Source organism: Daphnia carinata, chromosome 10 (genome assembly GCF_022539665.2).
Source record: "Daphnia carinata strain CSIRO-1 chromosome 10, CSIRO_AGI_Dcar_HiC_V3, whole genome shotgun sequence".
Taxonomy (NCBI): Eukaryota; Metazoa; Arthropoda; class Branchiopoda; order Diplostraca; family Daphniidae; genus Daphnia; species Daphnia carinata.
The window spans coordinates 3,800,664-3,826,106 of NC_081340.1; the positions used below are offsets into that span (position 1 = coordinate 3,800,664).

A 25,443-nucleotide genomic window follows, 5' to 3' on the forward strand; every position below is an offset into this window, starting at 1 on the left:
ATTCCCTTGTAAAATAAAAAGAACTAGAAACGGAAAGGACAAATAAACAATGGAATCTGACGTTCAACATTTCAATTTTATTAACCTGCAACAGCCGCTCACTTTTCTTTCACAGGCACACACGCATACACAGGAAAAAAAAAAAAAAAATCTTACAAGTAAAAAAGAAAAAAAAGTTACGATATTCAGGGCTCTTCATTGACAACTTCGTCATTCGACTGTACGCTTCCAGTTCTCTCTCCGATTCTTCCGGCTTCTTCATCGACATCTTCGGGTTTTTCGGATGACACCGTATTGATACTGTCTTTTACCTCTTGATTGACATCCTCCTCCGTCATTTCTTCATCACTGGAATCGGACTCCCCGTTTTGTATGACTTCGTCTTCTTCATCAGGTGATTGGCTTGACGAAGTGGAACAATCTTCGCTGGACGTTTCTGTAGATGGATTTCTCATCCTAACCTGCCAATATCAAAACAAACAACTATGTTTGAGATATTGCTAAGAATGATTTAACTTTGTAAACATTACCTTTTTGCCGTGCATCGGACACCAGATGCGAAACTCCTTGATACGCCTGTTTTTGTCTTGCATGCACACTATACGGTGTTGCAACTGGCTCATGTAGACGTTTGAGTCACACATTGACAACTGCTGTTCTAGATTTTTCACTCGCTCTTCCAAGCTGGATATCTTCTCAACAAGATCTTCTTGTGTCCAGTCAATGGTTTCAGCTTCTCTTGTTGTCCTATACACATTCTCAAAGTCTTGCTGGAAATATGGGGACCACCCTACATCATCTCTGGCACCAGGTGGGGTGAAACCTTTATCAAAGTCAATAAAATATGCAGAGTTCTCATGATCATCTATGATAAATTGTGTAGAATTTTGGGGTGCTTTCGGGACTTTTGCAGGTCTCAGCAACCTTCTTCCACCACGTGTAAACTTGTGAGGATGTAGTAGAGGATGATTCTCTTTGTGTAGCATTTTGAAATGTTTTCTTAATGGTTCACCATCCTCTGACAACTGTCTATCCGTCTGCGAGGCGGCTACTTCGGGTACGATAGGCTCTTGATCACTTGTTGTTTCCAGCGAACGATCGTTTTTGTCTTTTCTTCTTTTACCACCCGCTTTACGTCGATGAGTTTTCTTTTTCGTTAAAATTTCCGTTTTTTCCATTTTGACATCAATATTAAAAATTTCTGTTTAGTAAAATCATTAACACTGAGTGTGTTGGCTAAACAGCAGGTATTCAAAAAAGTACAGTGTAAATAGGTTCTTTTCACCAAACGTCCACCTTTGCAAATGCGAACGTCGAATGAATTATTTTATGTTGTTTCAGTTCAAGGCCTACCAAATGTTCCTGGTCTATTACTGTATAAGTATAGTTTCCGAAGGCCCATTTGCTTTTCTCTGTGTATCAAGCACAACTGGACAGACCACAAGCCTCTGCAGCTGCAGAACAACTAACTTCAACTTTCGCTTATTCCTCTTTTCTGTTCGTATGCGTTCGTATATTTGTAGACGAAAAGATCTTGCTTGACGCTAGGGGGCACTACATGAAAACGAAGATAAAGAATAGAAAATAGCCTGGCCTTCAGATAGTACCATCGAGCTTAATCGAAATGATTTGATTTTTTTACAAATCTTAACAAAGTGCATTGTCTATCACAAATATCATAAAATCAATACAGATCTTGCATACTTGACAAAAACAGAAAACGTTAGTTGTAGAACATACTCGGTTTGGCTTTAGAAGCAAAATTAATAACGGAAAAACGATTACCCCTTTCCCTCCACCTCTGGCCACACTCTCACGAAAGCCTGTTGTGGAGCTGTGGCAATAGCGTAAAAGATTTGTTTTCCACGAGAAGTTTCGGCGAATTTCGATACTCTTATTAAATGTTGTAAATCTTGTTACCACCAGAAAGAATTAGCAGCATGAGTAATAAAATGCCTTACAAACTGCGTTGTTCAATGGCAGGACATTCAAAGGACGTTCGTAGTGTAATTGTAGGAGAGTTAATTGAAGAATGTGTCGTATCTGGTTCTAGAGACAAGACTGCAAAACTGTGGTTACCTGAAGGGTAAGTTTGATTTCAGACTAAGTGTGGATCATATCTGATTTTTTTTCCCAAAATATTTCTAGCTTGGGATTCGTCTGTGATCAAACATACACAGGAAATGAAGGTTATGTATCTTCAGTTGCTATTGGTGGCACTTCAGATAATTTCCCTGGTGGATGTGTCATAACTGGCTGTCAAGATGGGAAAATCAGGGTTTATAACCCAGGCTCTGTGAACCCAACATCAACCTTTACTGGTCATTCAGATACAGGTATGTATTTCTTTAAATATTCTATTTCTTATAATGCCATTGCACTTCTTTTAATCAGTCTGTGCCCTAATTACCCGTCCTGGATTTTTGCTAAGTGGCTCATGGGATAAAACTGCAAGGTTGTGGCAGTCTGATGGGGCTCCTATTGTCACACTGTCTGGCCATGCTGCAGCTGTATGGGCTATTGAATTTTTGCACTGCACCAATTCTGCATCTGAGGCGCTAATACTAACAGGGTCTGCAGACAAAACCATTAAAATGTGGAAAGGTGATTCACCATTTCAGACTTTTAAAGGTCACACTGATTGTGTCAGAGCACTTGCTGTCTGTGATTCCAACCACTTCCTCTCGGCTGCAAATGATGCTACTATCAAACTTTGGATCACAAGTGGTGATTGTATTTCCACCTTCTATGGACATACAAACTACATTTATGGGTAAATATATTCTATGGTATATTATTATAATTTACACTATCCCAATTTTCTAATAGGCTGTGTATCATGTCGGATCGCAATGCCTTCGTCAGCTGTGGGGAAGATCGTTCTGTACGCATATGGAAGTTGGATGTTACCGATGAATGTCAACAAACCGTCTTCCTACCTGCGCAGAGTGTTTGGTCAGTTAGCGTAATGCAAAACGGTGATATCGTTACCGGTAGCAGGTACGAAGTTAAGCTAAGAAGCGACTTGAATTTATGATAATCGTGTTATTCCATTAGTGACGGATTAGTCCGCATTTTTACCCAGGCGCCAGAAAGAACAGCAAATCCAGAGGTACTGCAGGCTTTTGAGCAAGAGCTTGCTCAAACATCGCTGAACGCACAATTGGAGTTGGGTGGCATCAAAGCTTCAGAGTGAGTTCGTCAAAATAATCTTTATTTGAATTAGTTAATGGAAGGTTCTTTCCATAGATTGCCAGGACCGGAGAGTCTTTTCGAACCTGGCACCAGAGAAGGTCAAACAAAAATGGTTCGTAATGGGGAAACCGTTTCCTGTTACAGGTGCTATTTCAGAATAATTAAATATATTCGGTTTTTTAACGTATTTGGTTCAGCTGGTCTTCAGGTGATAGTCAATGGACGAAAGTTGGTGACGTTGTCGGAGCTGCTGGTCAATCAGAGGCAACGAAAAATCTTCATGAAGGGAAAGAATATGATTACGTCTTTAGCGTCGATATCGAGGAAGGAAAACCGCCATTAAAATTACCCTATAACACCTCAGAAGATCCCTGGTTGGCTGCCCAGAAGTTTATACACAAGAATGATCTCAGCCAGTATCATCTGGACACAGTAGCAAACTTTATTATTCAGAATAGTAAGAGCGGAGCAAGCAATGGTGCTTCACAGACATCGAACATGGGTGATGTATACATGGACCCCTTCACTGGCGGCTCTCGTTATGTTCCGTCTTCTGGGGATGTTCCTTCAAATATCGCAACGACTGGCGCAGAAGATCCATTTACTGGCTCTGGTCGCTATATTCCGGGGGGCCAACCAAAAAAGCCTGCGCCGTCGTTATTTCCTGTCAAGGACTTCCTGTGTTTCGACCAGGCTAAAATTGAAGCCATTACGAGTACTTTTTAGTCATTTTATTTAAAACAATAACTAAATTGTTTTTATTTAAACAGGCAAATTAAGAGAGTTTAACGAAAAAGTGGATCTGAGACTTCAGTTATCCGATGCTGATTTATTGTCATTTGTACAATCCGCGGATCCAAAGTCTACCATTCAGGGGATTCCCCACTTCGAAACGTTTCTTCGTTGGCCCTCCGGTGATACTCTTATCAAAAGATGTAGGAAAGAATCCGTATGACATCTTTATTCTGTAGATATGATGTTTCCTGCCTTGGACATTTTGCGACTCGCTTCGCGCCACCCCCATATTAATCAGTTTCTTTCCCAAAGAGAAGGACTGCTGGATGATTTGCTCGCTGTGGGTCGTTCAACTGTTCCCAATTGCATGATGATTTATCGGACCATTGCACATCTCTTAATGCATAAGTCAGCACAGCAAACACTTATGGACCATCGGGAAACAATATTCGCCTCCGTGGTATCGGTTATGACAGAAAGTGATCCCACATTTATCAAACACTCTCAATGGAAACATGTGGAAGTAGCTGTTTCAACCATCATACTTAACTTTTCCATCCTTATCCATTCAATAGCCTCCTCTGCTACAATTGAGGCAAAGTCAAATTTATTGTGTACGATTGGCGAAATTTTGTCCAAATTACAGGAGGAAGAGGCCTTGTTTAGGACTCTGGTAGCAGTTGGGACACTTTTGGCAGAAACTGATGATGCTGTTGCTATTGCACATTCTATAGAATTAAAGTCTAAAATTGACTACTTTCAGAATGTTTCTGGTAAAGTAGGTGAATGTTCTAAACAAATTTTACTCCTTTTATAATGACAACATAATGCATATGTGAGTCCTGTATTAACAAAGTGAAAACATGAAAGTGAAATACAGTTGGAAATTTTCCTGAATATTAATTCTTCAATTTAAAGAGAAATCAAGTTCAGTTACTGCAGTCAAACTTCAACTATCTTCAGTTTGCAGTTTCGCAGGCATCAATCCAGTCATTATAAACATCAACAGCTTCTGACAGGAAATTAATTGTTGTCTGGAAATCTTCAAGGCAAACTCTGCAGGTAATTCTTCCAGTGTTTCTTGTTTTATCCCTGAGTAGAAAAAATGTCTCTAATCACTTAATTTAGAGCTTATCATAATAAATACCATTAAAACGATATCTTTTTCATAAATCTTCAATGAAATATAAACTTACATTTTCACTTCACAGGACTTTTCGTGGTTACAAAATGGACAGTTGAATTGCGTGTCCAGGGGTTCGATAGCTTTGCGTTTAGTTGGAGGCTTCCTCTTACTCTTTCGTTTACCCATTATACTTTGTGAATTATCTGTTAGGTTCGTTACTGTAATGAACAATCTTTTCTTCTAAATTCTGTGAAGGGGATAAATAAACTCCCATAGGCCAACGAAAATGCTTCAACCGTTCAGCGTCGACTCATAAACACAAAACAATTCCTCGACAACATTGTCGTATTATAAAAAATGTAGTTTTATTTTTTAGCACTAAATTGAAAAAAAACGAAACTGCTTTTGTTAAAATTTTATTAAATAATTTACGTAATTAAGGAATCATTTAGGTAATTTTAAAAAATTTTTAAAGAAATAAAATGAGGACTTAAAAAACTTTAAGCCTTAACTTGGCAACTTTGCTCAAACCCACGCCGCCACCGTTTCTTGTCAAGTGTGTAGAAACGTTAACCAACTTAATTTTAATTCTGAATTTGCTAATCAATAAGAATGGACGTGAGGCCGAACAGCACGATTTACATAAATAATTTAAATGAGAAAGTTAAGAAAGAAGGTATAGTGTTGAGTATCTTTTATGAACAACTTGGTCTTGGAACCACAATTACCATGGGCTTTCAAATCGTTTAAACTGTTAATATAATATTTTAAATACATAACTAAATTAATCAGTTAACAAGCTATTCAAACCGTTTGTTGTTTTTACTCGTTTTCAGAATTGAAGAAATCCCTGTATGCAATTTTCTCTCAATTTGGCCAAATTTTGGACATAGTGGCTTTGAAAACATTGAAAATGCGAGGACAAGCCTTTGTCATTTTCAAGGAAGTTACTTCAGCAACAAATGCTCTAAGGGGAATGCAGGGCTTTCCTTTCTATGACAAACCAATGGTAAATTTCTTTTTTGTATTTATGATATTTGTATTCCCTGTGATGAGCTCTATCCTTGCTCTCTCATGTTTCTTTTACACATGTCGATAAAACTGGCCCCCACTGTTAGTGCTTGTTTTGCCTCTCAGTGGGCTGAGGGTTTTTCCATTCAGTATTGGAAATTGAAAGTGAATTGTCTGGTTGTTAATATGTCAAATTCTTTATTCCAGCGCATACAATATGCCAAAACTGACTCAGATGTAATTGCCAAAATGAAGGGAACATTTACAGAGCGGCCTGCTAAGCCCAAACCTGAAGGAGAACCAAAGAAAAAGAAAAAGAAGGAAAGCAAACAACAAGTGGTTGTTCCTGGTAGTTTTGGTGGCCCAGCTGCTTATGGATATCCAGCAGTTGGAGGGGCTGGAGTGCCTGAACAACCTCCTAATCAAATTTTGTTCTTGACTAATCTACCAGAAGAAACTAATGAAATGATGTTGTCCATGTTGTTCACACAGTATGAATTTCTACAATTGGTTAAATTTGAATCGAGGGTTCTAACCAGCCTTTATTCACTATAGATTCCCAGGATTCAAAGAAGTTCGTTTGGTTCCCGGACGTCACGATATCGCGTTCGTTGAATTTGAAAACGAAGTACAGTCTGCTGGAGCGCGAGAATCCTTGCAGGGTTTCAAAATCACTCCAACACATGCCATGAAGATTTCATTTGCCAAAAAGTGATTTCTCCATTTATTGAGTCAATGTTTAAAAGCTTTCTGTTAAACTGACTGATTTATGCGAATACATGCATTGCACCCATTGCTCTTCGAGCATTGCACAAATGGGCATCACATCTGTGATACCTTTTAAAATTTTGGTATTCTTTCATTTTACTTTTTGTAAAACAAATACTGGAGAAAAATCGTTTGAGGTAAGTGTTAAAGCTTGCAGCTTGTTGTAAAGTTTAATTTCCGTCTCGACCGATGAGGATTATTCATTCAAAATAACGACTAATTTACGGTGAAACTCATAAATCGGGCTATTGTTTAAATTACAATAAATGCAACGTCCCATTAGGATAATTAGTTTAAATAGTTGAATCTGAGTAAACTTGGTCAATGGAAATCATCCTAGGTGCTTTTTTGTTATTTATTGTGAATGGATTCCCATGCGAAAAAGTATCAGATAAAATAACACAAAAAATCAGTGCTAGTTCCTACTTTGCAGTGTAGGATAATAGTGAAATACATAAATAATGTAGATGTGCACAGGAGCACACAGCATAGCATCTTTTCAATCGGCGTTACAAGATAAAAATTGCGAGCTGTCAACGCTGCCCCAACCCATTTCCGTTCGTTACCACTGGGATTCCAGAACTTCGAAAACTGACGAGACGATGGTTATGATTCCATCGCATGCAGCGTTAATTATTTCCCGTTGTTTCGTTGTTTTCACCGTGTATTCAACACAACTGTGTTTTAGAAGAGATGAATATTCGATATTCCAGTTTTACCAATACCAACATGATATAGTAAACTGAGACGGCACTGGTGCTAGACATTCGGTCCAGTCGTTCCAATCGGGGCTTCATGGTAGTATGACCCTGAATCATAAACCGCCGGACACTTGAAGTCGTCAACTAGGTAACCGGTTCACCGTGATTTTCTTTCACCGATTAGGTCATCGGTAAGTATCCAATCCTTTACAGACCTAAATATCTCGAGAAAAACCATTGTACCTCGACCAAAAAGTGCCATAAGAAGGTCAGCTCATAAACGAAACCATGCGAACATGTAAAAACAACATGGAAGCCAAAGTTAGAAATAAGATAGCTAAAAGAAGATGGGAAGGGGAAGTTTTGTACTGTGAAATTGTCCCTGGAAAGGGAAGGCAAAAACAAACAAAAGAAGATCGACAAGACGAAGTCATAGAGAATAAAAGGCCGGGAGAGCACAACAATGGGCGTTAATAGCTTTCGTATCACCATACTAGTTTGAGCAATGTGTCTGCTGGCAGCTTTTCTCGCTAAACAAGCTTACAAACTTGGTATGATTTCAGTGTAGTGTCCGTGGGAAGCCCAAAACAAATCTCGGTAAATATACCAGCCATTGAAATGTGGTTGAAGGAGTATGTATTTTAGACTAAGTCTTAGTAACTAAATGTAGAAAAATGTAATGAAGTGAAACCTTGGAGGAGGCAGAGTTAAAATTGTATGCTTTACCTTGTCATGTTCTTAAGTCATTTGTAGAAGAGCCAGAGGAGTTTTGAATTACCAATTCCTTGGCTTTGTTATTAATATGTGAGGATTGGTGTGGTACATACAAAAAAGATGCAAATACTCTGGGCTTAGTTCATAAGTTTCCTTGTAGACAAATTTGCAAATGTGTATGAATAGTAAAGGATTTCCTGATCCGATTAGCAATTGTAAATTGCCATTCAGGCGAATTTGCCATTCATTCCGATTCCAAAATCCTCGACATTGATCCAGTTCTTGTACATTCAAAATTCCACTGCATCCATGAATGCTATACTTTGGCGGGCTATAAATCTTTCTCCTCGTTCACTAAATAAACTCAAAACTAGCATCAACCGTAATAAAACAAAAATACTAGCTCGAGCTCCCCGTCCTCTATCCAATATTTGAATGCACTCCCAGCAGAAAACTAGCAAACAGTAGAGTACCCAAACCATTGTGTTCTGGTATGCTATAATATATATATATATCTTTATTATGATCTTGATATACGTTTGGCAGATTCCCCATTATTTTCGTTTTACTACTGTGTGGCACTTGAGAAAGAAGTCCTAAAAGATAAGCAGCTACACAAGGGATACGTAGAGTTAGTCGTATGTTGGTTTGTTGTCGATAAATGCAAAGTGAGTGATAAAGTGCTTTGTGATTCCAACTACCCTATAGGTTATCGTCAAAGCAGACAGGCTCGGCAATGCGGCGGTACCAGGACTGGCAGCAATTGACATTCCGTTTCACAACCGAAGCTCATCTCCTTCCTGAAGAACTCAACACTTTCATCAACATCTTCGCTGCAAACATCATCTAACTACTGTACTAGGAGCATCAGCCCCATCATCCAAAGTAACAAACATTTACATAGCATTCCATAACAAACCCTTAGCATGGGATGCATGCCATCAATTGTTTCGATCCAATTTAATTGGTAGAACAGGACGATATAGTTCTCTTCATCTTGTGGTCGAAAATGGAACACCGCACGCTATGTCGACATCCATTTCTTTAATAAGCTTTTCACATGGGAAGACACAAGAGACGATCTACTTGGGTGTCATATTGCAAGGACCGATTTTACTTTTGATCAAGACGTATGGTAACACAAAAACAGATTGCCCTATTATGCAGAACTAACAATGAGGTAGTGTATATATCCCTCCTTTTAAAAGACACGGCAACAAAGACAGGATCAAACGAAAAATAAGAAGATCGGTTTCTTTATACGTACAGCGGGACGAAGTGAACTGCGTGTCCCGAAACTCCAGCTGCGCACCGGATACGTATACAGCCTATAAATCTATAGCAGCTTGCGTCGCCTCGGGTGTGTAGAGCATAAAGACTAGACACCGGATTTATGTAGCCGAATGCCTGTATCCTCGCCGTTGTGCACAGTGACAGAGAAATAGGGACCATATAGAGCGAAGAAAGAATTAGAGCAGACCAGTCGGTCGTCAGCCGTCAGGTCGTGCAGCTCTGTTAGACATTTACGTACCTCCCTGCATTCGATGTGCGGTGTAGTATTTCTTCGTTCCGTATATAGACACCTTTACTCGCTTTGATAAATTAACGACATCTACTCCGTCTAATAGCGCAAGTGGTTCTCATGTTAGAAAAAAGTTAAGCCAACTTCGCGTTAAAAAAAAAAAAAAAAAAAAAAGGAAACATCACCAGCAAAGAGGTTAGAAATTATGTTCTATGGTAGTTACAGCTTGTCCGGTTTCCGTCCAGGAACTTCCACTTCTTTCTCGTTCTCAACCGTTACCGATCCATTTATTTCGAGTTCAATAGGCTACAGTCTTTTTTTCTTTTAATTTACAACTGGACTCAAGCAACAACCCATTTCGTCGTGAATGCAGTTATGATAGTGTCAATTTCAGAAGTTAGTTTCCACGTGAGTTACGTCTTTATACGCCTGCCTATAACAGCACAGGACAATAACAGGCGTTTTCATTGAAAAATAGAAATCGATTGTTGCTACCAACTTTGAAGAGCACGTTTTCCCATGTGTAGAACAGCAGCTAAAGTAGATATGTAGCGTACGTTGGGCCGTTGACTGTTGTCGCACCATTATTGCTGTCGTGTTTATGAACGTCAAGAGCGCCTCGGAGGCACGTTGCTGCGCTTTATTATTTTCAACACCAATAATACAATAATCCTAGTCTGTCTGTCCGATGGCTGGAGCCATAGTCTACAACAACGACGTACGGTACTCTTGGGAAGCGGTGCGTGCGGGATTGTAATGCATCGAAACCTGACGAACTGAAATTCAAAATCCATTCTTTGTCTACGGTTTTTGAACTCGTTAAAATAATTTTTTTTTTTGTATTTCGGTAGACGCAGTGTCCAATGGGTTAATTATTTTGCACTCGCCAATTTTCTGTAGTAGTTCAGTTAGATAACTGTACACTTGTTAAGTTATTCTGCCTTTTGTTAATGAGGAAATCCCGTGATGTTTCTGCAATTGATCGGGTTGCCATTTTAGGAAGTTATTGGTATTTGGTGTTTTTAGTACTCTATGCTCACTAGATTCTTTACTGGTTTTTGTGTGGTTTTGCAAAAAAAAAAAAAAATTGGCAACTCAACGTTTAAACCAATGTCTAGGAATGGTAATTGAAACTGTATCCTTCGTTTTTAATCGTAGGGAATCGACAATTTTTTACGCAAATCCCAACAGTCTTCAATCTTTGCGTTAGAGCCAAATCCTTTTTCTTTTTTTTATAACATATTCATAAGTAAAAACTGATCTTTTAAGATCCAGCAATGCGCTCGAAAGTACACGGACGTGCAAAGTTCACTGTTCGTGTATAGACTGTGTCGTGGAACTACGCTAATGAAGCTACACATCTTCATTGCAAGGACGAAAAGTGATAGGACATTGTCTTGACATTTCTCTATCCCGTCATCGTTTTCATTATCCTAATTAATAGCTAAACACGTTGAATCAAAAACTACTTAACGTTCTCTTTTTCCTTGTCTGTTCGTCGTTAAACGAAGAGCCCGTTTTTTTTTCGTTTCTACTTGAATGCCGTTTAGACATGTCATTAGCATCTCAAGTAAATGTTTTCCAAAAATAAAGAAAGATAGCAGCTTTATCTACGCTAATGTGCAAGCAAACATGAAGCATGACGTGTACTGAGATTCAATTTAGGACTACTGCAACGTTGATCATCGTCAGCGATATTTCGATCTTTCACCTTGTCGTTTTCGAGTGGAAAATAGCGTGATTAATATTCTGATTACTACTGTGCACTGGGGGTAAAAGGAAGAAGAACATCAGAACCGGGAGCCAACTGAAAGGTAAAACTGCCAAACAACAAAGACAGTACTAGAGAATTGAATGACACGATGAACATAGTCTTATGACATGATGATATTTCGTGTCCAAGTTGCTGGGAATGTTGCCTATACGTATCCTGATAAGCCAGGCATTGGCAAGCACCGACTTTTCGTCAAAGTGGAACTGGTTGACATCGCGATTAGTGGATGGGCTTGCATATTGATTGACTCGTCTTTCAATAAGAACGTTGCTTGTAGTCCGCTGTTGTTGGGTATCCAAGCGAAGATCGTGACCGAGAGAATTACGATATGATAAGTACAACTGGGTACAATCCTGGACCTTTAGTCTTTTTCCAATGATAAGATTTTCGTAGTTGCCATTGGAATGTTGAAGATATTCTTTTGTGAATGAAATGATAAGCCGCTCGAACTAAACTTTCACTTTCTTTCCTGTTTCTAGGTGTTTGAAGCCAAGTTTCAACTGCACCAACAGCACACTGCTCATCAGTCGATCGCCATCATTGGTCAGCTCACTTCAATAGCTGCTGCTGGTGCAACTCTACAGACATAGCCGTTCACAGCAATCAACCGAATCCACGATGATGGATCGACATGGATCAAGAGCACTTCTGGGACAACTTGTCAAAGTCCTTTTAGTAGCTGTTCTCGCCGCCGAGGATGAACGTAAGTCCTTTTTATATTATACCCATCGTGTTTTGTCTTTTGTTACACCGATGAATCGCGATTATCCAGCAAATCTGCCGAACGTGGAAACTTTTATTCACAGCTGAATGATGCTCTTGATTTTTGATGAGGATGGCAGTGATCCTGATTCAGCTGAGATTTCAGTTTTTATCTAGGCCTGTTGTAGTCCCCATTTGCTAGACTGTCTTGGCTATTTTTCTCTTAATGAGTAACAGCTGCCGGCCCATTTTACGAATTAGTTGTTATACGTTTGTACAGTTTTCCGTTCTTGACATATAATGAGCTGGATAGGATACGTCCATATAGATATGACGACTGAAAAAGAAGAAAAAAAATGCGGATTTGGAAAAGGAGACGTTATACATGTATAATGATGCTCATTATTACAGATAGCGTCTTTTGTTGTCCTCGCCATTTCTCTCTCTGTCGGAATGGATTTCTATGGCCATCGTACGTTTTGGAACTCAGTTCACTTAGGGCATTATGACTTTTGAAATCTTCTGTCCTGTTGCATTAAGAAACAAGTCTTTGCTTTACAGAGGGGAAGGCTTCTTAAAGATGATCAAAACAAGATTTGATTTAAAGGAGCATCTACGTAAATGTCCAATGATTAGTTCATTAACTAAAGTTAGTTAAAACTTTGCAATTTTGTGTTGATCGCCACTCAAGTGGCTTTTTAATTTGTTTTATCTTTCACCTTTGCCAAAGAGTATCTGCTAAGTTATTTAAAGTCCTTTATATACCCCTAAGAGTTAGAAGTTTCGCGAATGTCCCGGGGCATCACATTTCATTATAAAGATACCGTTTTTTTTAGGGAAGTGTATGTCGTCATTTGAAAACTGGCTCAACAAGCTTAACCTCAAAAGAAAATAACGACTGCCTTCTGCTTTAAATGCGCCTAGATCAATAGCACAGGTGCACTTACCTTTTGGGTTTAGTCTTTCTACTTTTCCTTTGAATAAACGAGAAATCCCAGAAAGGAGGCTTGTAGTAGAGTCGTAAAATAAGTCAGCCGACAAGCCGAAGTTGGTCATGCAGAAGCTCAGAGAAAGGCACGTACCTAATGCCACTACCCTAGTGGCATGATAAAACAGGAGAGCATAAGGATATCGTTTTGATAATTCATCTGTTTAAATTAAAATTTGTTAGTAAACCCTTAACTTTTGACTTAACTCTTAACTTTTGTTAGTCAAATCTCTTAATACAAACAGGGTTAAGATTCAAATGCGCTCGGAGAAAATTCAAGTTTCCCATTCAGTTAAGTTAATGTGATCATTGGAGCTTGATAGCGGTGTACAAGCATGCAAATACTTTCGGGATTATTAAGTTTTTTTATCAATCAGTTCTGTATGGATTGGCTAATTAAAGCATGGGTGGTATTAAGCGAGATGCCATCGATACATTTTTAATCATTGCTAATTTGAAAATTCTGCGTAACGCGCACGGATTGTTTCCCAACGTAGTGGGTGGATTCGAAACAGTTTCCTAAGCGTTGGGGAACTTCCTTATAATTATCACCCGTTGACATTCACCCACGTTTCACTGCTCTCTGTTTTTCTAATTACAGTCTTTTTTAAATTCCATTTTGTAAGTTTACTTGGAAGCTTGTGCATTGTTGTGTTGAATGCGTAATGGAAACGTTGGCACAATGACACCTTGACAGCCATCGATTAGGATGATGCCGTGATGCATTATAATGCATACCAATCCTCGTGCTTATGCTCAAATACGCTACGTATGAAGTTCTTGGCACATTATAACACAATTTGATTCTCGGTTTCAAGAAAATCGATATAGCACAAGTTATTGAGGGCGAAAAAGGGAACAGGGTCTAATCCATTTCAATCGAAATGATGCAAGGACTGCGCCGTTTTTGGGCCAACAACCGAATTTCGAGGTTGTGCACTTTGCATCAATATACTAGAATGCATAGCACGGACCGGGATGTAAATTTCCAGTCATTTCTTAGAACAATTGTGTTTTTTGTTTTATGTTTTTGAGTCAGAAAATTCGGATCACGTCACGGTTCTTGAGTGAGGCAGTTTTATTAGAAGTAAAGACAATCGTTGCTGATTGGGCGTGAATGTTACTTTACATTCAAATGTTAATGCATTTTCATTATTTTCATTATGCAGCAATAAAATTAGAGACGGTGACAGTCCTCAGAGGGAGAACTGCCGAACTGCCATGTGACATTACACCACCGACGCTCGACTCGCTGTATCTCGTTCTCTGGTACAAGAACGACTCGGACTTTCCCATCTATAAGTAAGACAACTTATTATTATCGTAGTACGCCAAAAAGCAAAAGTTTACGTCGTAACATTTTTTTTCTAGCCTTGCAAATAATTTAATGGCTTTCTACCTCTAAACATTTATACTAAAAGCGTTGCCATTAAACAGCGTGCACTGCAATAGCTAAGGGACTATCATTTTGTGGACCTACACTGGCAACTTTCTTTGAAATTGAGACTGAAAAAGTTGGTAGTTTATATCTGATTATAGAAGAAGCAATAGTAATGACCATAAACATATCATCGAACTCTACGCTTGTTTTACAGTACGTGTATTTGATTTATTGGCCCTCGCAGCAACGTAGCTCCGTATGATGCATATCAAACTAGATTTTAGCAGTGCTCTGCATCCCCTATGGTCTTTGGGTCATAGATATTTTAATTCAATCAATTATTGTTTTTCCATTGTACCATTGGTAGTAACAATCATCTTTTGAACTAAGAATAATATGATTGACAGAGACGACCCGAATACAAACCACGGGATTCATGTTTAACAGTGAATGTTGACGGCACAGCAAAAAATGACAAATCGATATTTAAAATGTCATGAAACAGACAGGTGAATTGCGTAACTTCAATACTAATGAATTCTACTTCCGCACGTAGGTACGACGCTCGACGTTCCAGGGAAAATTATCGTCAGCAACAGACTCAACATGACAGTCAGATGTTTTTGTTACAGCAACAACAACAATACGGCCAAGCATCGTCTAAAAGCAGAATCCAGTTTCAGTTCGATAGTCACCCGGCTCTTTTGTTATTGAATAATGTGGTCGATCCAGATGAGGGCGTCTATCGTTGCAGAGTCGATTTTGGGCGATCACCAACGCGCAACGTTCTCGTCCAGCTCATCGTTGTTGGTAAAATGCCGTTTGATTTATTCATTTTATTGTCTGCATGAAAGAGTTATGCTTAGTTTTGACTTGGTTTTCAAAATTACAGTTCCACCACAAAAGATCCGCATCATCGAAGACAATCAACAAGTCTCATCAGTCATAGGCCCTTACGATGAAGGCGATCAACTCTCATTAAACTGCATTGTCACTGGAGGTCTCATTCATTCCTTTATCTTAATTGTTTTTTGCTAAAGGATTACACTTAATGCGGGTTATACTTTTATGGAAAGCAGGTCGCCCACGTCCGGAAGTGACTTGGTGGTTGGGCGAGAAATTGGTGGATTACACTTACATTGCCACGTCAGAAACTGTGGTTCAAAATGTTTTGGTGATTCCGAAATTAGAACGACGTCACTTGCACGCTATTTTACGATGCCAAGCGTCCAATTACTACTTCGTTCACAACGAGACACTATCCTACACTGTGCAGCCCTATTGGCATCAAAAACAACACTTGCCGTTCCATCAATGGCAAAACCAACACACACTTATCTCCATTGTTCAACTCGACCTAAATCGTAAGTTGCTCCATACTTTCTCATGCAATCTAAAATATGTCGCATAATCTAAGGGCGTGGCTGTCAGCTATGAAGCTCTTATGTTCAGCTAAAGTCAGCCGGTTTACCGTGGAGCATAGGCAAAAAGCTAGTCGGTAATAAATTCCCTATCATGCAGGTAAAATTCCAATTCCGACAACGCCCACACTGTAGTCGTCCATAGTAGCTGAATTGCGTTTCACTGCTGTTTTAGTGATTAAATTTAGCTTGGCAATTGCGTTTGACGTTATACAAACAATAATGCATTTACGTAAGAGATCCCCTGTGAAGCTTAAAGGCTAGACTTGCACAATTTTCATTTCTTTTGTTAAATTATAGCGTACTTTTTGCGCCAATAGCCCGAACGAATTCAAGGACTCGTAGGGAGCAAAGATGCATTGATGGTATTGGCATCCTTTTGCACGTCACTATCTGCCTTCCCAGTTTAGCTTAGACTTTCATGTCTTCTTTTGTACTCTGCTTCTTCCCCTTAAAGTATCAAAATGTAGCGCTATAGGAGAAGAAAAAAACGAAACACTGGCTCATTTTATTCAATTCGGGAAGGACACAAAAGAAAACGATCGAAAATTCCCCGTTTTTTTGCAGCGTATACGGTGTACGTCAAGGGCAAGATAAAAACACAAAAACCAGTGAAAAATCCCTTATTAGATTTCGATTTGGCTTCTACTTGGAAACGCTGAGGTACAGACATGTCGAAAAGTTTAGATAAAAAAATTATTGCAAGCAAAAGCACTTGTGCTGGGCTTTTTGTTCCGAAACTCACTCCTGGAACAACATTATTCTTTTACTCGTTTATCGGACAAACTTTCGTCTATCCAAATGAGAATCAGAAGCCGAGGAAAAGAGCAGCTGTCCATTTGAGCTGCTCTGATATCATCAAACAAAGAACTTGGACACACAATCCAAGAAAAGAGTATATAACAAAAAGTAGACTGTACTGATGATTGCTGTTGCCACGGAAGAAGACAAGTAAAAAAGAAAATGGCGCTGGAACATAGTTCTTTTTAAAAACTCACTTTCGTACAGACTCTGTAGCTTCTGTTATTAATGCAACAGTCGCCACACTCGATGCGCTCAAGGGTCACCAAAGTGGCAATAGAAAATCTTTGGAGGCCAGTATAGCTTTAAATGACCATCAAAGGAGGAATGCCGGACTGACGCAAACATTTTCGACAATAAAACTTTTATTTGTGTCGTAAAAGCGCAGACAGTTCCAAAAATACAAAGAAAAGAAGAGGAGCTAAACTCCTTTTACCTAATAGGTGCCAACGCTTTTAAACGTTAGATGAACGACAGACGGTAATCTTTTCTCCCTTTCATCTCAGAATAGACTGTTGACGTTTTGGGGATAGTTTTATAGCTGAGAACGGTTAAACAACAAAAGGAAACCCCGCAAGAAACCTCAAGTTTAGTTCTCGACGGAGCCTTTTCGTTGGGTGTTTTGACTTTGACGATTCAAGGCACGGCAAAAGAACGATGGCTTTTATCTTAGACAGCGATGCAGCAGCACGTTGGGAGTCTCACTTTTTTTTTTTTGAAAATAGAACTCCAAGATTAGGACCTTTTCATTTTATTTATTTCCCCCGTTTCATATCTGTCACGTTAGGCAAATCCAATGCTTTAACGTAGCAAGACGTGTGACATGCGTTTCTTTTTCTGAACTTCAACGAGATGCGTGAAGTTAATAGAATATTTTAAAATTTTGCAACGTTTAAAAATAAATGAAAAGGTTTTGTTAACTTCAACATATGCAGTGTTATTGGTAGATCAAAGTGTGTATGAAGCAATATGATGTTTAATTCAACAGCCATCAAAAATGATTTCTCATTGCTTTCCATATTTTTTTTCGTTTACAGTGCGGCCGTTGTGGGTGGTGATCACCGGTGCGGAAAAGCCGCTGTCTGCTGGCAAATCCTACACGTTCGAGTGTGTCACTGGAGGATCGCGTCCTTCCGTCAATCTTCGCTGGTATCTTCGTTCCGTTCCCCAACCAGCGAAAGAACGGGTAATTCCTAAACATCTTCAATGAGTAGGGGACTCGTTGGGTTTTTACACGCGACGATGCACAATTGCATAAAGATAATTAGACGAATCGCCATGGGATTACAAAAGTAATCGGCTTGTATATTATATACCTCAGATCCTTTGAATCACTCGTTTGTTCAACTGAAATGCAAAATGCTTGCATGTCATTTTGATGGTTAGATGCTAGGGTTACGTCATTTACACCGTGACAGAAAAATTTACGTTTCTCTCTTTTATCGTGGCGCATGCCGATGTGTAGGTAACGACGGATGGAAGCAACACGACTAGCATCTTGAAACTGATTCCAACGGCTCAAGATCACGGTGCCGAATTGATTTGCTCCGCCGTCAATCCGCTTTTGGTCGCTAATAATGGCAGTTTCGGCATTAACGCGTCCGTTTCATCCATCGAAACTCATCGTAAACTCATCGTTCACTGTAAGAAGATCCCCCTTTTTTAAAATTCTATAGTCTCATGATGTTCAAAACAGGCCATTATACGTATATCTGTTGAAGCACCACAAAATCCCACCTCCAGTTGAAGTTTGCCGTACATTTCTACGAACAAAATATGAGAAATCGTAGGGGGGGATACCATAATCAATAGCGTCACATCTTTTATCGATCGACGGATACAAAACATGTGATCTTAGACTGATTGCTACCGTCGTTTTTTTTTAGTTTTTGACACTGTTTTACATCAATAACGGAAAAAAGGACGTAGCTAAGGTAGTTTGAAAAATCGGGATGTGCTCAAGTGCGACACTCAAATTCGGTGTGGTGATATCTGATAACAACAACCGACGTGCTTATTCTTGTTTATTTTTATTTTAAGAGAAAGAGAGGGTGTTGATTGCATAAAATAACTTATTCGTTCACGTTATCCTCTTGTTTTGTATGGACAGAGTCGTCATGATTTGCAACGTAATTGGTACACCGCTTAAACAAATAGCGTACCCTCCCTTTTTCTTCGTGGAAATTGGACCTGTTTTACGTTGTTCTTAAATCATTCGTAGCAGAGGGGGGGGCGTTTTCAGTCAAACCAAAAAAAAAAACGTTTTTCACAAAGAAAAAGACGCCTCTCCCTCTTACCTGAATTTTTTTTTATTCTCCTGTGAAGTTGTAAAGATTGAAACTGGCATACATGTCTGTGGCGACATGCGTGAAGGATTAGTCTCGTCAAGTGTCTATAATTGGTTTGGTGATGAACGTTTGCAAGATAACGGGGCAGTTCAATTACTACTCGTTTTAACAGATTCCGTGAATATTTTTGATCTCTTTTTCTACCTCAATTGGTATATGTAATATCACAAAATTCCTGTTAGATCCCCCGTATTCGGTCGTGTTTGAGATTTAGCCGTTTGTATCAGCCTCGACGCGTGTAACGCGCGTGTGATTGGCCCAACATCACGCTTCGTCACGTCGTCACCTTTCTGAGGCCGCCTTCCCTGTTTAAAGGTCGCCCCTCGCGCACCCATGACAATTTAATTAGAGAAATTGATTTTTAGTAGCATTCTTTTTTATATAGAAAATACTTTATATCGAAAAGGTTAATAGGTCATCTACGTCCTACAATAGTTTCATTTTTCCTACTGCAAGTTAAATTCAAAATTAATGTTTTATGTTGTCTGTGTTGAAATGTAGATGCTGCGATAGCAGAGCTTGAACTCGGACGCAACCTAAAAGCGGATTCTATTATGGAAGGCAACGATATCTACTTTGAGTGCCGCATCAAATCCAATCCTGCACCCCACCGTTTCGTTTGGACTCACGAGGTGATTAAGAATGAATGAAAAGATGTTTCTTTTGTGTGCGTTCATCCGTGTTTGTGATGTACTAAAAGAAAGGCAATCCCATCGGCCCCGGGAATCGATCTCTAGGTTCAAGATCAAAGGTCAATCCTTCCTTTGTTATGAGAATATCTGTTTTATACCTTTACTTTTGACCGTGTTTTTAATTGGTTTCCTTTTCCTAAAATTCGCATGTGAGTCTACGATTCCGATGATGATTTTTTAATGAATTCAAAAAAAAACAAAAAAAACTAGGGGAATCATATAAAAGAAAATGCATCAGCTGGAGTTATCATCACAGAACAAAGTTTGGTTATTCGGCGAGTTTCTCGATCCCATTCCGGTCGTTATTCTTGCAGTGCTGTCAATGCGGAAGGCACTGGAATCAGCAACATCGTGCATCTCCTAGTGATGTGTAAGATTGTGAATTATGATTGTAAGGCTTGTTTGTACAAATTGACATTTTTCTTCTTTTTTTTTTTCGAGACCAGTTCTGCCAGTTTGCCATCCCGGCCAGAAAATATTGTATGGAGTGGCTAAACAAGAAACGGTCGTCGTCCATTGTCAAACTGACGCCATTCCACCGGTATAATTAAATCCCTTTATTCCCTCTCAAGGAAAATCAATTCAAATTTTACTATTAGAGTGACACTTGCATGAGTTCCATTTGAATAATAGGCGTTTTCCTATCGATGGTCTTTCAATACCTCTTCGACAGACGTCAATGACTTACAGGAGAACCAAAAGTTTCACACGACATCCTCCACTGATGTAAGTGAATTCAAAACTAGTTGGCTTCTTAGTTAGTTTCATTGTCGGTTTCTTCGAAATGTCTGCATCCCAAATTAACGATGACAGGAAGGCACAGACGCAGGAAGTACTAGCGTCCTTTCCTACACACCGCAATCTGATCGAGATTACGGCAGTCTCATATGCTGGGCGCGTAACGCAGTTGGTGAGCAACGGGAGCCTTGCGTCTACCGCATTTTCGCTGGAGGTATTCCATTTATTTGGATAAATGTCAACAGCAATTACTAACATGTCGGCATACTACAGTGCGTCCGGATCCACCGAGTAATTGCTCAGTATTAAATCAGACGGCCGATGCAGTTGAAGTGTGGTGCCGACCGGGATTTGATGGCGGTCATCCGCAACTGTTTCTATTCGAAATCTTTGATACGCAATCGGCTGTTCTCCTTTACAATAAATCCGGAAGGTACCCACACTTGCGCGTTGGCAACCTGGAATCCGGCGTGAAATTGTTCATTCAAATCTCGTCGTATAATCGACGTGGAAGATCAGCTCTGGTCCCGCTGGAGGCCTACACCATCAAAATTGCAGAGAAACAAACAGGTATGAAGAGGAGAAAGTACACACGTATTGATCCCGCTTCCTTTAACAACCTCTATATGACCTTAAAGGCTCCCTACATCGCCTGCGTGCAGGAGTTTTGACTTGAATGTCTGTTAAGTTTGATTAGTCCAATAAGTTGTGACTTGAGCAGAGAAAACGCTCGAGAGTTTAACTTGTGCACAGCATCTGACAAACTCTTGAAGATCTCTTTTATAACTGAACTTTCGCCCGCCGCGTGATGTGAAACAGTTTCAAATAATTTAGGCGGATTGTGCTAAGTGCCTCGTGAGAAACATAAAAGTTGTAAAGAGACAAGCCACTTTTATGGCTCTCGGAGTAAAAAGTGCTGACACTCAAGTTGCTATCACCCAATCATGTGCAGGAACTTCCTTAGATTTCCCAAGTGACGTTCAATGCTTATTATAACCCGTCTTATTTTTAGCCTTAACGTCTCCTTGCCTACTCATCAACAGTTCATTAGTTGTTATCAAATTTTTTTTGTTTCTTCATTTTTAGTCATTATGGAGACGATGTACTGGGCTTCGATGATGGGCATCATTGGAGGCGTTTCTGCATCGATCCTAATTGTTTGCATCGTCGTTGCCGCAACCATCAAGCTCCGCCGTCAAAACAATCACGCTCTCGAACGACGTAATCTCAATAAGATTGACAAGAGAGTCACGACGATGACTAACAACGCCGTCTATCACCAACACGAGGCTGACGATCCTGACATCATCATCAATAGTAATTCCGGTAAATCTGACTTTCTTATCGAAACTTTCTTGAAGATGACATTGACGTCTTCATACATAAAAGAGTTTTTCTTGGGCCACTCGTCAACATTTCTACATATCAACCCCTGCTTACTTAAAGTTTTGTAAAGAAAAAGAACAGTAAAATTGGATAAAGCAAAGTTTAAATTATCTGATACTCTTCTAGTGCAGGAACACCGGCTGACGCATTACCAGGATAGCTCTTTGACATTCACACAGCAGGTACGTTACGCTGTCGTAACAAGTTGATTTAAATTAAAAGCTTTTTTTTTATTTGTCTGTTAAACAGAACGTGACAAAGCGAGACCTACGTGACAATCGTTCAATCCAAAGAGATTGTGGTAACCAACTGGGCAAACCTGTCGATCGTGATTCGTTAAACGAGTTTGTCGTAGTGAGTCAGCCTCGAATGGCCGTGAATCGAGTCAACGGCTATCACCATCAATCGGCAAGTGGGACCATGGAAATGATCGTCGTGAAATCGCCTCATCGTCGGAGGCAAAATGTGCGTTTTGCAACTGTGGATGGGAGACACCAGTTTTCTTAGTAATTCATTTCGGCAAACCAAAAAAAGCCTAAATGTACTCATTATTTGGGCACTCACCGTAAGCCAAACAGAAATTGATCGGCAGCTGTAGCCGTTGTTCGTTAGGTATGGTTTCACATACCGGAACAGCTTTTATTCGGCCTCAATCACAGGCCTCATGATCAACATAATTCCCAACCGACGCGTGTTGATTGCTTTGGTTTCGAAGTGGAATTGTTCGAAGATGTCATCGAAATCTGGTTAACATCGCCTGGTTTAGCATTGATTCCGAAAACTTTAATCGAGGTTTGTAATCATAAAAAAAAATTTCAAATTAACATTTAATACAAATCTGTCTTTTTTGGGGGGGGGACCAGAATGAATCACATAAAGCCTTAAAATGTGTGGCCATCTGCACTTGCCAATCTGTGAAAATCGAACACCGGTACATTTTTTTTTATTTTCAGGGTCTTTTGATTCTTAACTTTCTTTTGGTTGTGTCAACCATCTGTTTTAAAAAAAGCATACAAATTATTAAGCTTGATTTGTTGTCGCGTGAATCATTCTTGAAGCGATCAGCATTTTGCTCCAGTAATCTCATTGTAGGATTCGTTTTCTTCACTTACCTTCGCAGCTTCAATTACTCCTTTTTTTTTTGGAACGTCCTAAAAATGAAATGGAGTCAATCATAGGTTATGTATTCAAGCAACATATGTCAATCGGCCGTGTGTAAATTTTATCACCTTGTACAGTATTTTATCAATTCAGGCGAACGACTGGCCGGCTGACGTATGGACAGTCTGTAATGCGACATCTGCCACTTACATTTAATTTTAGTTTAACCTTCACTATTATCGTCATCTATTCAAATTGCAACTGCGGAAGGAAAGTAATTGACGCAAAATGGCGTTTATAAAGTTAGGCGTGAAGGCAGACATTAGCATTTTGATGGCCATTTCCGTTGACACAAGTCACGTTTGAGCTGATGGCGGCTGCATTGGAAAACACCAAAATGGATTATCTTCCCATGTGCTAGTTATACGGTTTTTTTTGTCTAACTTTTGTTTCTTTGAAGTATGGATTGTATTTACATAAGGGATCATCACCCGAATGTTTCCACGACCTATTGCTAGGACAGACAACTTTTTGCACTAGGATCAGAGATTAGGGTAGATATCCAATATTCCGACAGCTGAGCAACTATGTCGTAGCAATCCCTTTTGTTTGCTTATCTAATAGGGTATGCTGTGACGATCCAAGTCTAAATTTATCTCCAGACTTTCGTAACCTGCAGCCAGTACATATATACGGGGAACACAAAGTCATCTTTGTAAATAGCCTATTAAACATGTGCCACGCAACAAACTTAGCCATCCTTTATAGACTATATGTTTAATGTCGACAATATCGACCATACTTTGCTGCCACATCTTCCCGTCATTCGTGCGACACGTAGCAGGGCACACGATTATTTTCCACTAATTTTCTCTTGTTTTCTCTGGCTGCCTTTGTTATGGTTTGATCGTAAAAAAAAGGCAACCGTGCAGTGGACCATCGTATGGTCCTCTATTGCGATGGTCGCCAATGGCTAACATAAAAGAATTTTTTACTAGGTCTATTATGTATAGCGTCCTGTATATATACGCTGATGAAACACAACCGTTCTATGGCACGGGTCAGATATTGATCGCAATCCAAAATCATCCGCTCTTTTGTTATGTTGTTGTTACGATGTAGTCGACATTTTTTTTTTTGAGCCAGACTAGCTCGATGTTGGTATACATTGTCGTCTCTTTCGCCATTCACTTTGTGTACACGGATGGTAGGCAGCTGTTGGCCAACTGGGTTCGAAAGGAAAAAAATTCGTCGCCAACTCGTCGAGTTGCGTGATTTTCCTTTCGTCGATCAGGTCATTACATAAAAGCCTGTTCTATATAGACCTACTGACGTGAAAAAAAAAAGGAACCATTGTGTTTGGGCTAAACGGAACGACAGAAAGATCAGCATTCTCGTCGCGGCTCACAAAAGGAAGCCTGTTCAAACAAAAACAAAAACGCGTAATACAAACTTTAAAAGGAACAGAAAAAAGACGATGAAAAAGAAAATGGGTTTGCTACGGAGTTCTCTCGTTGTAACACGAACGAAAAAAACAATAACACAAGTCACGAGTAATAAAAAGCTATACGATATAGCACGAGGATATCGCGCTGGTGAACGTAAATAGCTTTCGTGTCACTCCGTAAGCAAAAAAAGAAAGTTCCTTTTTTTTTTTTTTTTTACTTTAAGTCGACTCTTTTCCGTGAAAACAAGGCAGCATAGTTTACGTAGTACCGTGCATGCAAAGAATCGTAAGAGTGACTAGTGAAGGAGACGAGAATATAAATTTTTCTGGGATTCAAGAGGCACCTAGTATACATTACTAATGACGCGTTAATTGATAGGACATCTTAACGGCGACATAATTAATGCTAAATAGTTTAAGAGAAACTCACCGGTCTTGCCCAATGGTACATTATGTTTCTTCTAATTATATCAGGTTAGTAATTTTTTCAATGCAACTAGACGTTCAAATCCTTTGGCAGTCATCTTTTGGATTTCCAACATTTCTGCCCGACTCTCACTGTGCTGTTTTAAGGTCTGTCGGTTTGCAGTCGAAAGTAAAACACTTAAGCTAATTCGTTGTCTGAAAATCTTAACAGAGATGAAATTACGAAAAGGTCATTTACCCTTTTCTCTAAAGTTGCTAGCAGGAAAAGAACTGGGACGAGGCAGGCGTTTCGCGCAGTTTTTTGCAACAGGATAACGCCCTCTCTTTTTCCATATGTTGGTACTCGGCATTACGTCCTAATGGCTCCATGTCCTCCAAGCACTCAATGAACAACATGTATTTACAGTGGCTGAGCCAAACCAATCTTTAGTTCAATGCTGGCAAGAATTCCGTAAGATCAGTACGT

The 25,443-nt window shown here is 39.5% G+C and overlaps 4 protein-coding genes across 4 annotated transcripts; 3 read left to right on the forward strand and 1 right to left on the reverse strand.

Moving 5' to 3' along the window:
• Positions 1-57: 57 nt before the first annotated feature.
• On the reverse strand, positions 58-1,465 carry LOC130699998 (uncharacterized). Its single transcript, XM_057522048.2, has 2 exons — positions 531-1,465; positions 58-461 (listed from the first exon to the last, which is right to left on the reverse strand). The coding sequence occupies exons 1-2, from the start codon at positions 1,176-1,178 to the stop codon at positions 186-188; spliced, it is 924 nt and encodes a 307-aa protein (XP_057378031.1). The 5' UTR covers positions 1,179-1,465; the 3' UTR covers positions 58-185.
• Positions 1,466-1,671: 206 nt separating this feature from the next.
• Positions 1,672-4,827, forward strand: LOC130699575 (phospholipase A-2-activating protein-like). The gene is made up of 9 exons (XM_057521827.2): positions 1,672-2,086; positions 2,149-2,336; positions 2,395-2,773; positions 2,830-3,000; positions 3,058-3,192; positions 3,250-3,339; positions 3,393-3,910; positions 3,966-4,109; positions 4,167-4,827. Exons 1-9 carry the CDS (start codon positions 1,941-1,943, stop codon positions 4,745-4,747), a joined length of 2,352 nt encoding a protein of 783 aa, XP_057377810.1. The 5' UTR covers positions 1,672-1,940; the 3' UTR covers positions 4,748-4,827.
• A 771-nt stretch (positions 4,828-5,598) lies between these two features.
• LOC130700145 (U1 small nuclear ribonucleoprotein A-like) lies at positions 5,599-6,862 on the forward strand. The gene is made up of 4 exons (XM_057522171.1): positions 5,599-5,732; positions 5,893-6,065; positions 6,275-6,558; positions 6,623-6,862. Exons 1-4 carry the CDS (start codon positions 5,669-5,671, stop codon positions 6,780-6,782), a joined length of 681 nt encoding a protein of 226 aa, XP_057378154.1. The 5' UTR covers positions 5,599-5,668; the 3' UTR covers positions 6,783-6,862.
• Positions 6,863-12,033: 5,171 nt separating this feature from the next.
• LOC130699475 (uncharacterized) lies at positions 12,034-23,006 on the forward strand. Its single transcript, XM_057521786.2, has 17 exons — positions 12,034-12,249; positions 14,406-14,538; positions 15,174-15,427; positions 15,510-15,617; positions 15,697-15,981; positions 17,877-18,025; positions 18,305-18,482; positions 19,689-19,819; positions 20,090-20,249; positions 20,326-20,420; positions 20,513-20,605; positions 20,693-20,831; positions 20,891-21,187; positions 21,704-21,943; positions 22,130-22,185; positions 22,253-22,509; positions 22,574-23,006. The coding sequence occupies exons 1-17, from the start codon at positions 12,165-12,167 to the stop codon at positions 22,599-22,601; spliced, it is 2,688 nt and encodes an 895-aa protein (XP_057377769.1). The 5' UTR covers positions 12,034-12,164; the 3' UTR covers positions 22,602-23,006.
• Positions 23,007-25,443: the final 2,437 nt, after the last annotated feature.